Source organism: Sorex araneus, chromosome X, assembly GCF_027595985.1.
Source record: "Sorex araneus isolate mSorAra2 chromosome X, mSorAra2.pri, whole genome shotgun sequence".
Lineage (NCBI taxonomy): Eukaryota > Metazoa > Chordata > Mammalia > Eulipotyphla > Soricidae > Sorex > Sorex araneus.
Window position 1 is genome coordinate 319,842,813 of NC_073313.1, and position 13,131 is coordinate 319,855,943.

At 35.4% G+C, this 13,131-nt stretch overlaps 1 protein-coding gene across 8 annotated transcripts in view; it reads left to right on the top strand.

The window, feature by feature from the left end:
* Positions 1–13,131, top strand: part of CCDC85A (coiled-coil domain containing 85A) — a 215,395-nt gene that overhangs the window by 166,452 nt on the left and 35,812 nt on the right. For all 8 annotated transcript variants that reach the window (XR_008627212.1, XR_008627210.1, XR_008627211.1 and 5 more), the window contains exon 3: positions 4,562–4,638. Coding sequence is in view for 5 of the 8 variants with exons in the window: in XM_055120158.1 (XP_054976133.1) it covers positions 4,562–4,638 (77 nt within the window). In the remaining 3 variants the exon portion in view is untranslated. The remainder of the gene's footprint in view (positions 1–4,561; positions 4,639–13,131) is intronic.

Consider the following 13,131-nt stretch of genomic DNA (forward strand, 5'->3'; position numbering starts at 1 on the left):
CTTACTTTCTAGTTCTTATAATTATGAAAATCCCTCCAATAAAGAAGAAAATGAAGTGACATGGGAAAGAGATTGTATCATTCATCAAGTATGTTCCTGCACATAGAGTCCGATACTTTCTCACATACTAGAAGGTTTTATCAGATTTTGTTTTCTAGTGGTCATCTGAGATGAGATGTGGATTATGATGTGAATGTTTGAAAGTATAGGGTTTCTTATACTTTATTTGATTTTATTTAACAGTAATGTTTAATTTTAATAATAATTTAATAATAACATGATCTCATATTTTCTATCCCCATTGCCTATGGACTACCAGTTTGGATCTTATTTGGAACTTCATTATCAACTTTCTTGAAGCCAAAATACTATGAAATCTGTATTAATCTCACTCAGATTTTGCCATATGATCAATTCAAATTATAGTGCAGGATGTGTGTGTGAGACTTATAACTAATTATTAAAAAACCGAATATTTATGTTCATTTGTTTGGTTTTCTTCCGGGTACAGTCAAAGGTTTCTTTTATGGTTCTTCATAGAGGGATTTAGGGACTTGATCACGATCTTACGTAGTATTCCAAAAAATAAATTTACCCACTCCATTCCCATCAAAAGTTTATATACCAGGAGTCAGAGAGCAGTATAATCAATGAATCAATCACTGTATCACTATCACTTTTATCCCATTGTTCATCGATTTGCTCGAGCGGGCACCAGTAACATCTCCATTCATCCCTGCCGTGTGCTAGTGTAGCCTGATGGCATATTGTGGGCTCTTTCAGGATCAGAAAAATGAGGACCGTCGTTGTTACTGTTTTTGACATATCAAGTACACCACGGAGAGCTTGCCAGGCTCTGCCGTGCAGGCATGTTACTCTCAGTAGCTTGCTCTCCGAGAGAGAAAATGAATCAATAAGTAAAATACCATATGTTCTCAATTTCTCTATTTATACATGCCTGTCAGGTGTTTTTCCTCCCAGTTTTCTGCCACCATACTGAATTTTTTCATCCTTTGTATCTTTTCTTTGCTAAGTGATAACTGTAACAGAGACTAAGAACCTGAAACAGAACCTTCTAAGAAGCTTGGGTGTGTAAATATCAAAAGACAATTTGTACTGTGAGAAAATTAAGACAAAATTATTAATTTTTATTCCAACTCAAAATAGTATCTAACACAATTCAGTGACACAATTGAATGAAGTACTTAATCAATGAATGAATATAAAACTCTCCTTAGCTTTTTATTCACTGTAAAGATCATTTTTAAAATTTTTTAATTTTTGTTTTACTCTTTTACTGAGTCACTGTGAGATAGACTCTTACAAAGCTGTTTGTGATTAGATCTCAGTCATACAGTGTTCCAGCACACATCCCTCCACCAGTGTACATTTCCCAGCACCAGTGTCCCCAGGTTCCTTCCCATCATCCCCATTCCCTACCCTCTTGTAAAGATCATTTTTTATTAATTATTACCTACTTAAAAATATTCGCTGTATTTTCAAGTCTCATATTTGCAGTGAATGAATGCTTTAAAACACAGATTTGAACAGTATTTTAACACTAAATGTTGGAGCTGGAATATTTTCCAAACTCAGCAATTTATCGCCATCTTATTTTTTAAAACTGACACGATAACTTTCATGATTTAAGTGGAAACTTAGTGAAATGATCAAATATGTAACTGCCAAGGTTGTAGAAGAAAGCTGCTAAAGTGATGAAAGATACTCACTAAATTAAAATCAATTTAGTGGCATTGTATGGAGTCGTCCGTATGGTCATTCAGCTGCCTTTAATATCTTAGCCTCAGAGATAGTGCCAGTGAAAGGGCAACAAAGGTAAAGAGTAAACTGTGAACAAAGGAGAACAAGTTGTAATTGTTCTTAAATATTTTTAGTGTTTCTGAGTAAAGTTTTATTTGGATGGCCCTTCCAAGTGGTTGTTTTTCTAGAATAGAGAGTAGGGTTCGCAAAATATGTAAAATAGGCACTCTACATTCAAATCTTGATGATCTGCAAATCATTTATTCATAGAGTAAAAGCACTTCATGAAATCAGTATACTTGTTATTCATTTATTCTGTACTATTTTCCTCCCTTTGGAAGAGTCCATAATACAAACTCAACATTTCGTTTAGTTAAAAAAATGGTCACCTATTTCTAGCAGTTGTAACCTCTTTGACACCGTATATCTATCTTTCATGAAGAATGTTTAAAGCCAGTCATCTCCATTAGTGTGAGATTAGTGAAGAACTACCATTAATGTCAGTGATAGGGGACTTTCTGCATTTTTGAAAAGCGCTGTGTTGTAAACTGTTCAGGGATGAGCTTAATTGTTACAGTGTGAATGAAGGACTGAAGCTTTCTCTGTATCACTGTGTCACTGTCATCCTGTTGATCATCGATTTGCTGGAGCGGGGCCTGTAACATCTCCATTCAGCCTAGCCCTGAGATTTTAGCAGCCTCTCTTTAATCATCCTTCCCAATGGTGCTGCATTAGAGGCTCTTCAGGGTCAGGAGAATGAGACCCATCATTGTTACTGTATTTGACATATGAATAAGCCACGGGGAGCTTGCCAGGCTCTTCCCCTGTGGGCAGTAAACTCTTGGTAGCTTGCCAGGTTCTCCAAGAGGGAGAACTTGGCTACCAGATGGCAGATGGCCGCATTACAGCCGTGCGCTTCCAGGAGCTTGGTTTTATAGTCTCTGGATGTTGGCCGTTGATGGGAGTGACCGCCTAGCTACTGGAAAATGGGGGATCTGGGTGGAAGAGGCCCAGTCCCGATCCGAGCAGCCTTAGAGATCTCAACCCCGGGTACTGAACACCTGGGTTCCTCTGCTGGCTCCTTCATGCATGAGGCTCTTCCAAATATGTGGAGAGTGGCCTTGAGTATGGCTGTAGCTGGGTTCCGGAAATCTTCAACTGCCAGGGCTCTGCTTTCTGTGTAAGTTAAGAAAATAAGAGGTTATCTTTCTTTTAAAGCCTCAAAAATTAAATGAAATGCATCTATCCAGTTTCTTTCTTTCTTTCTTTTTTTTCTTTTTGGATCACACCCAGTGAGGCACAGGGGTTACTCTTGGCTCATGAACTCAGAAGTTATTCCTGGCAGTGCTTGCCAGGGTGCTGGGATGCTGGTAATCTAACCCTTGGGATGCTGGGAATCTAACCCTGGTTGACCGCATGCAAGGCAAAACACCCTACCCACTGTGCTATCGCTCCAGCCTCGTGTATCCATAAAAAATAATATGATAGTTTCTTATGATGATTTCAGATCAAAGTATTAATATGCAGCAATATCCAACTTAACCTAAGATGGGACCGTTAAGTTTGAAACATTTTCCTTTTAACTGCACTATTAGTTTGTCTCTTACTTTTTTGTCTTCTGGGGTGAGACTAAACAGTGAGTAATATCTGCTACTTTAATGTTAAATATGGAAATATATTAGGGGAAATTCCATTGTCATATACATTTTATTATACCGTAAAAACCTTTGATCTTGGATAGTGAGTGAATTACCTTAAAAACCTTTGATCTTGGACAGTGAGTGAATTACAGCTATATTTCTATATAATACCTTTTAAATATTTTCACAAGAAGTGTTACTGTTAAATTATTCTTCACAGGGAAAGTTCGCTTTATTTCATATGTAACCTTCTGACTTAAAATTATAAATTTTAGTTTCACTCTGATAAAAACTAAGTATGATGCTGATTCTGAACTTTCAACATCTTTCCAAACATGTGAAGAGCTGAAAACAAGAATCAATTCTGTCTTTAGATTACAAAAAAGGATTTGGGTGATGGGGCCAGAGCGATAGCACAGCAGGTAGGGCTCTTGCTTTGCACTTGGCCAACTAGGGGATGATCCTTGACACTCCACATGGTCCCAAGTGTACCGCCAAGAGTATATTCTAGAGCTCAGAGCCAGAAGTAACCCCTGAGTGTTGCTGGATGTGGCCCCAAAACAAAACAAAACAAATTTGGGTGAAATTTGGGATTTACCTTTATCATCAAAGTGGCACTTTTTATATATAGTCTAAATTACTTTGAGAATAGTATTCTTGAGATATGAAATCTTTGGGAAGATAGAAGGTAATATTTAAAAGTATTTAAAACACTATTTTTTCTCTGTTTTTATATGACTTTATATTTTTACATGACTATTTTTTCCTCTATTTTATCTGACTTATTCCAGTTATTAGCGTTTCAAAATTTACGAAAAGATTGTTGTCAAATTAAAATGTTTCAAAATAAGTAGAAAAGAGAGACTACTCTTTAAAAGACCTCATGTTTAAGATATACAAAATCCTAAAATCTCACCACCTAAAAATTTCTCTAATTTTCCTTAATTTTGTTCAATTATTTGGATTGCTTATAGTTTCAATGACTTGTATTATTGGGGATTTGTGTGGGGGGGGAGAGGTTGGAGTGGAGAATGTTTAATTATAAAATCAGATTAAGTAGTCACTATACCTGATTTGAATAAATCAAACCAGAAATATCCAGAAAGTGCAACATATAAGACCTGTGTGTATAATGTGAGTTCTTTCTTTTTTAATTTTAGAATCAACATTGTCCTATGTTAGGCAGCTGGAGGCAAGAGTAAGACAGCTGGAGGAAGAAAATCGCATGCTGCCCCAGGTGGGTGACTTCTAGAAGCTCATAGCTAGTCAGTGACATTTGAGTTGTAGCATTTTATTTTGAATTTAAAATCTCAATGCATTTTCTCCTTTAAATGATTGAAATCATTTTGTAAATAGCCATCCATCAACATAGATTTCCATTATGGCCATCATGATATTCAGAGTGTTATACTAATGGATGTATATCTCTCATATCAGAATATAAAGTAATTTTGAAAAAAAAGAAAAAAGAGAAAATGAGGTACTAAAGATACTTCCATAGTGCTGCCAGATACAATATTCATTTCATGTAGTTGGTGAACATAAGAACTCTAAACTTAAAAAAGTATTATGGGAACATTGAAGATGGTTTGAAGAGTTCATATTTTAATTAAATTAATACTTTCTAAAGTATTTGCCAGTACTTGACAGGTTTTTCCATTGGGGTTTCATTTTTCTTTCCTGACAAATGTATAGTAACAAATTTTCTAGGATTTAATGCCTTTGCTATATATTTTACTTATAAAGTTACTTCAGTAACTTAATATCTTGTAAAAATAACATTGATCTTTTGAGATAGTGATTCTTAGGAAATATTTTGTTGAATCAAAAACTACTGGTTCTATGGTAGTTCTTTTATACACTTATAGCCAGTAATTTTTAAATATTTACAAAGGGAGGGGTTTTTTTAGCAATTAATCTGCAGCATAATTTCTATAGCCTGATGATTATCTCTATCTTATAAGCAACCATAGGAAAATTCAATCAAAAAAGTAAAAAGCAGTAGTTTAAGTGAAAGGACAGTGCAGTTAACTCAGGAGAAGGTGTACAAACATGAATACAAAGATGCTTTGCAAAGACATTTTAAATCTTTTCAATTTCTTTGGAACTAGTTTTTATATTACTGATTACTTGAGCTGTAAGAATACATTCCTCCTCCCTAGCTAATCATCTGGCTAAACCTCATGAGATTAAACTAAATGACTCTACCATTTTCTTCTCACATTGTATATATGTCAAAACTCATTATGACAGGTAGTAGATACACCACTACCTGTATTTCACTAAGAATAAAAAAAGTTATGACAGAAAAGATTATTTGCATTATAAAATATTGTGTGTATTTTTCTTAACTTAAATATGCATTTAAATTATTGTTTTTTTCTGTTAGATTCAATGTATGACTATGCTAGGATCCTCAACTGAAAATGTCTAGCATTTTCTCAGTTCCAAGCAATTTAAGAAAATATAATTTTATTATGAAAATTAGGCATGGCTGAGAATATCAAAAAATAAGAGAGAAAACCATTTATTAGATTTTGTCTGAAAAAACATTAAGAATGACATCAAAAGTGGACAAGCAAGCTTAGCATATGTACTATCTTATTGAAAAATCAGCAAGACAACAAATGTAAAAATGACGCTAAGATCTTTTTCATCTATAGATAGCATGTTATATGTTTTAAATGGAAACTAGGAGCATTTGACTAGCTCATCTGTGTATAATTTAATAAGTATTTATTCAGATGTTTTAAAATGTAGTTCTATTTTACTCTCAAAAAAGATTTTTTTCTTTCTCTAAAAAATGCTAGGATAGAGCATATTTTATGAACCTAACACATTAATGATATAGATACACCACTACCTGTATTTCACTAAGAATAAAAAAAGTTATCAACAATACCATTGCCAGATTCTTCCTGTTTCAGAGATTTAGAATGAAAGGATGATTTTTAATAGTGTTAGTGAATAGCTATTTGCATCTCTAAAGTAGTGCAAAAAAAATATAGTTAATAAAAAATAGTGCATAACTATTTACATATCTAAGATGCTGTAGTGCACAGAAGAACATTTTTAAAAATATTTATTGACAGGCAAAATATAAATGATCCAGTTTTAAAGATTTTCTGTTAAATTTTTATATTTGAGTATTATCTTCATTTAGAAACACTTGTTATAAATGTATAAATACAAACTGAAATGAACATAGAAGATGGGACATATTGAGGAAAAACTGTAAATGGATTCTGAAGAGTTGAGAATTGTATAAAGGGAATCCTTGTGGAAGGCTGAGGCTTGAATTAGTCGATGCAGATATTTAACTTTTACTTGGGTGCTTTTCACATGATCACAAATAATTTTGAGATTTTCATGCTAAAAATACTTTGACTGCATGATATTAGCTGATTTTCAAGGTCAATTCAGTGTGACAATCTGACATCTCTGCATAAATTAGTCTTGATATCTGAACACTTGATTTTTAATTTTAAGAGCTTGCTTACTCTGCTTACTGATTGGAAGGTACTCTTTATTACACCTGTTTATAAAAATATACTCACTTGTCTTTGGATAAATAGAAATTATAATGTAGTTGGTAATTGCAATACTAAATATATGAATTATCTTTGGTGACTGTGTCCTGGTCCTTTGTTGTTAAATTTAGCATTGAATACTTATTCTATTAAACATTGGGGAGGAGGGGCTGTATATAGGTCAAAAATGGCCATGATCCTGGGCTACTTCCAACTCTGTTCAGTGTCCCTCCTGGAGGTGCTCAGGGGATCATGGAGTGTCAACGGCATGCACCTTACTCCCTATACTATCTTCCTGGCCTGACAGAGCATTTTTTTGGAAGAAGAAATTTCCTGAATGCCTTTAATCTTTCAGTAGCATGTATAATGAACAAAAGTCACAACATTGTTTCAGGAATACATATTTCAAAGTAAGATGCATATCATAAATGCTTATGGATTTCTAACCAATTATGAGAAACAAAGACCTCAATTTCTCAAGTATTAAGTTCCCTCCCTGTTCTTAGTCAGCTCAAGTGTAAATAAATCTTGTAAATTAGTCTTAACAGCGATGTGAAGCTACCACGTGTGAAGGGTTGTTATTCAAGAGCGGAGAGACAAATGCATGGCAGGCTCAGAAGATACATGTCTTCTGTGGCAAAGAGGGGACTGCATCTTTGTAGTCTGATGTGAAAGCATCAGTACAAAAGGCATAGCAGCTCCTCACCCAGTGAGCAAAGAGCTCTGTTCTACCATGATCTCTGTGATACCCTACAAGGATCACTTAGCTCCATTTCAACCTAAACTGGTGAACACTACATTTCAAAGGTGCCTTAATATACGGACAGTATTGGTCCAGAGAAATAGTGCAGTAGGTATGGTGCCACATATGGTCCCTGGAGCACCACCAGGAGTGAGTTCTGAGCACCGCCAGGTGTGGTCCAAAATACAAAAACTAAACAAGAAGCAGTCTCATTGTTTTCAGAAAATGTAGTATTACTTGCAAAGAAAAGGTCTCTCCTTTTACTTTTGCTGAAGAATATGGAAAAAATTAACATTAGATTGACCCTTTTTATTTTCTTCTTGAGATTAACTCTTTTGAACAGATTAAGAATACAATGCTCATTATATAAATGTTGTAGATAGGCTCCTATAATTTTTTATCTAGCATAAATGAAATTTTATATATATATTGGTTGACGACTCTCTCTACCTCTAGCCCCTAATAACCATCATTCCATTTTTTGCTTCTGTGAGCTTAAATATTTTAGAGATTACTAGGATTATGCAGGATTTGTCCTTTTGTGACAGGCTCATTTCTGGGTATGTATCCAAAAGACTGAAATCAGAACTTCAGAGAAGTATATGTTGGTTCTCTTGCTCATGGCAGCACTTTCACAATACCCAAAATGTGAAAGCAACCTAAATGCTAATTAACCAGTGAATGGACTTTTTAAAGTTCTATATATAAAAACGGTGAAATATTAGAAAAGATAAGAGAAAGAAAATCTTGGATTGGGAAAATGTTTAAAGATAGTTTCCTGCATGCACACCTGGCATGCAGGAAATGTGGCCACCCAAGCCTCAATCCTGGACATTGTGTGGACAACCTAATTATTGCTGTGTGTAACCTCAGTGGCCCCACCCCCACTCCCAAGCATCATAAGGCTGGAGCAACAAAATCAAATCAGCCAAGTCTGCATAGACCCCTGCTCCACCAATATTACTGGGGAATCTCGCCCCCCACCTGACCCCTACCCACCCTTACTTAAGGAATTCTTGTAATATGCAACGACATAGATAATCTTTGGCTTTTTTTTTGAAAGTTGGTATAAATTATAAGGGACACCTAAACTTTTTTGTTGAATATGAACTGATATGAACACTTTTTGAAGATTACATTGACAAATATTTTTAAGTATCGTATATAATTTCTCATAATACACATAATGCTAAAACTTGTTCAGACTGGTCTGTTCAGCTCCACTATGTAGAAATTTGAAGTTACATGAACTCTAAATAAACACTAGTGTTATTTAAATAAATGTAGCTCTATATTAAATTTGATGATAGTCACCCACTCCTAATGACATAAGTAGGTATTTACAAATGAAAGAACTAATATGGTATAGAGTTATATTTTTAGCATAGGAACTTTTAGATCCAAATTCAAAGGACACACCACTTTTTATATATTTATATTTACAAATAAACACATGCAAACTTTTCCTGGATAGAGTCATAGGTTTTCATAGTTAAATAGAACCTTTTGTAGCAGTAGGATAATTCCTTCTTTTTATAAGAGCATTTAACCTGAATCCTTTTTTGAACAGGACTATACATAAAGATATGGTGTATAGTCCTGTTCAAACAGCTAATTAATTAAATATATATTCAGGTCAAGGCATTGGATTAGTCCATGTTCTTCCCGCATGCAAACAGAACCTCCTTAATCCATTTATGTAATTCAGTGTAATTAGGACATTAATATACTTTCCCCTTTTCTTTCAGTTTATCTTAAACATGTATCTTGTTTTATATTAGCTAAGATTTTTTAGATGCTCTCTATCTGCTTTAAAGGAAATTTTATAACTTTTTTAATCTGTGAAATTCATTAACATTCTTTAAAATTGCATTGTTTTTCCTGACATCCTTCTTAAACATTTCAGAATTGAAGTTTTATTGTACAAACAGATATACCCACATCTAGATGAAGCATTTACAATTTAATGAGACTTTGTGGCTAGGGAAACTTCCTATTCAGAGTGAACTATAGTTGGTGGGTCAGGGACTAAATGTTAACAGTAGTCATTTTTAAGAGACTTTCATTCTTAGTCTCAAATTTAAGAACTTTGCACAGATCTTTCTACTCATTCCATTGGTCTTTACATGATGATCCAGACCAAGTACATTTATGTGCTATATCTGCAATGCAGAAATATTATTCAAATAGAAAATATGTTTAAGTGGATGATGTAGAATGCTGATTGATTTGATTAGAGCTAGAGATACCCATTGAAGACACCAGTCCCTGTTCAGACATACTGATGAGGTAAAAATTGTAACCATTCCCACCTACTTTGTATTGTTTGGATTTTGTATCATAAAATAAGCAGTTTGCTGTGTTTCCAAAGTCAATTAATGTTATTTGTTAAGAGTCCTGGCGGAGCGATAGCACAGTGGGTAGGGCGTTTGCCGACCCAGTTTCAATTCCTTTGTCCCTCTCATGAGCCCAGCAAGCTACCGAGAGTATCCCACCCATATGGCAGAACCTGGCAAGCTACCCGTGGCATATTTGATATGCCAAAAGCAGTAACAACAAGTCTCACAATGGAGATGTTACTGGTGCCCGCTCGAGCAAATTGATGAACAATGGGACGACAGTGCTATAGTGCTATTAAAAGTTCCCACTGAGAAAGCTGTTGCCTTGTATTAAAAGCTCAGGCACTGACATCTGCTTGGAAAGCACTGTATGTCCTTTGTTCCCCAGAGACCCTCCTCCACCCACACCTCTTGAGACCAATATTTGAGGCCAAATTTCCGCAATCAGATGCCTGATTTGCCGAAGGGCATATGCCTGCCCATATGCTGTGGGTTCAGTAAATGTCTCTGAAAGGCCTGGCAGCCTGGATCACCACTAAGTGGGCCCTTTTCAGCAAGTGTTTCTATTTTTGCTGAAAATAGATTCTAATTTTAGAAGTGAAAATGAAAAATCTCCCTCTAGTGTAATTTGGTTATAATGTAGCTTCACAATGCAGGCTGTCAGGGTGTAGGGAAAGAAGCAGGACCTTTTCCGAGCAATTTCCATACAGAGAAAAAAGTCTGTCACTGATGGGAGAAGTGCTGAGAAGCTAAAGAAATGAAGCTTCTCACTTTCCTGGCAACACACCCCTGGTCTCAGGTTGCATCTCTGATGCCCCTTCATTTGTGTATTTATGTACATTATCAGCCTGCTGGGCAGAGACACTAGGAGTCTCTGATGTGAGTTCACAAAATAAAATGCAGGGGCTGTTGCTGCAATGCTTGTGCCCAGAGCCACCTCCCCATCTCCCCAGGCCTCCCTCAACAGAGAGACAGAGACACAGGGAGATGGGGAACCACAGCCTGATGGTGAAAATGGCCCATTTAATGCAGAGCTGCTAGCATACTTATAGAATATCTGATAGGGCTTGCGGTATGACATAGGTGTGATTGATTATTTACGTAGGTAAGACATCTGGAAGTTTGCATAGATCATTTTACATAGAAGAAACATAGGAAATTCTCTTTGGGGGAGATTAAAGCAAGGGGACACTCTGTCTCCCAGGGACATCTACATTGCTTTTATCTTTCCCTCTACTTGTGTAAGTTATCAATACTTGCAGTTGTTTGGATAAACACAGTAAAAGACAAAGATCCCAACATTGAGTTTTCTGGGCTGAGAGCAAGTGAGGCTTTTACTATAAATTTCAGACTAAGTCCTCAGGCCAGTTCAGCTTGTCCTTCCCCCTGGGGGTACTGTATCTTTAATCATAAATTTGCATTAGGATCATGCATTTATGCTTTCTAGATTGTCCCATTTTGATGTCAGGGTAGTTTTGCCACTTGCCATAGGTTCATCCCAGTCCCACGGCGAGACCTCCCTTTTGGGGTGTTAGGAACTACAGCAACTAAAACCCGAGTCAAGTAATTATGACCAAATAATTATGCCCAGGAGTAGGTATAATTCAGAGTCAATCAACTCCCAAGTATTAGGAGCATAGCACTGATGTTCTTTCTGTGTTTAACCAAAGAACATTGCTCTATAATAAAATAACAAAAGGCTACAGGGGAGATAGAAAAGCAGGTACAAATACACAGCACTTCAAATACAAAGCAGTATAAATATAAAGTTCAGAATTACCAGAATGTTTCAACTTATAAGTAATCAAGACTGATTTGGGGGACTGTGACAATGAGAGGTAAAATGCAAAGGAAAGGTTAAAAATAAACTTTAAATTAGGGATGCTAGTAAGAGTAATGTTAAGCTTCTCTGGGAGGAGGAAAGGGGGCAATTCATTGATGAAGTCTAAAGGACTGAGGGTTAATATCCAATACAAAGGAAAGATTGAAGATAGACTTTCACTAAATTAGGGATGTTAGCTAGGGGTTGGTTGACAGGCTTCTATAGGAGGAGGAAAAGGGGCAATTCACCAGTGAAGACCAAAACACTTAGGGTTAATATCCAACACTCTTGACATAGATTTCCTATGTGCTTTCTTTCTTTCTTTCTTTCTTTCTTTCTTTCTTTCTTTCTTTCTTTCTTTCTTTCTTTCTTTCTTTCTTTCTTTCTTTCTTTCTTTCTTTCTTTCTTTCTTTCTTTCTCTTTCTTTCATGGAATGTTTATTATTGCCCTTTCTCCATGTTTTTGCTGGTCATTTTTATCTTGTAGGGACATAAATATAGGGCCTTCTAAGGTTGGAACTGTTCTGAGATTTAAAAAAAAATCAGCAACTGTTCTTGGAAAAACAGACATAGTATAACACTTCCCAGGATGCCTGACTCAAGTGGGAGTGTTTTCATCTTGTTCTTTGCATAAAATTTACTGTTCTAGCACCCCAGAAACATAGCATACAGATTTTTAAATATTATAAATTTGTATTTATTTTTAATGTATAGCAATCCCAATTATGTTACACAATCTGAGTAAAAGCTATACTAATTAATGGTAGGAGAAATATAACAAATTTAGTCACATAAGTGTTGGTTGCCTCTTATTTGGGGAAAAAATGGATTGCATCATAGGAATTGTGCTTGTAGATTACCATTTTCTTTAAATAACCATGATTTGGGAAAAAAAAGAAAAGATAAGGAAAGCAGTCTTCATGTGCAGTTCAGTAGTGTTTTCAGAAACCAAATCTAAGAGAGTAAAATTGTTGAAAAAATACTTAGCACAAATTGGAGACTCTCAGTTGAATTTATATCAGATTTATCACACCCTTCTTGTACCCCGTCATGCTTGAGGGTTCACATTTCTTCATTTTTGTTATCCAATAAGAAGCCTTCAATTCTAAGGAGAAATAATAGGTGAAATGGAAACGCAATAGAGAATACACTATGCCATTTTTGAAACTTATTGTAAATATAAATTTGGAAGGTGTTCAGTTATTGGTATCAATTCATATTTAATAGTGTTTCACTGGCATGTTAATTCTATTGGTGGGGCATTGTCATTTTTGAAATGTAGTAGCAATGAAGATGAG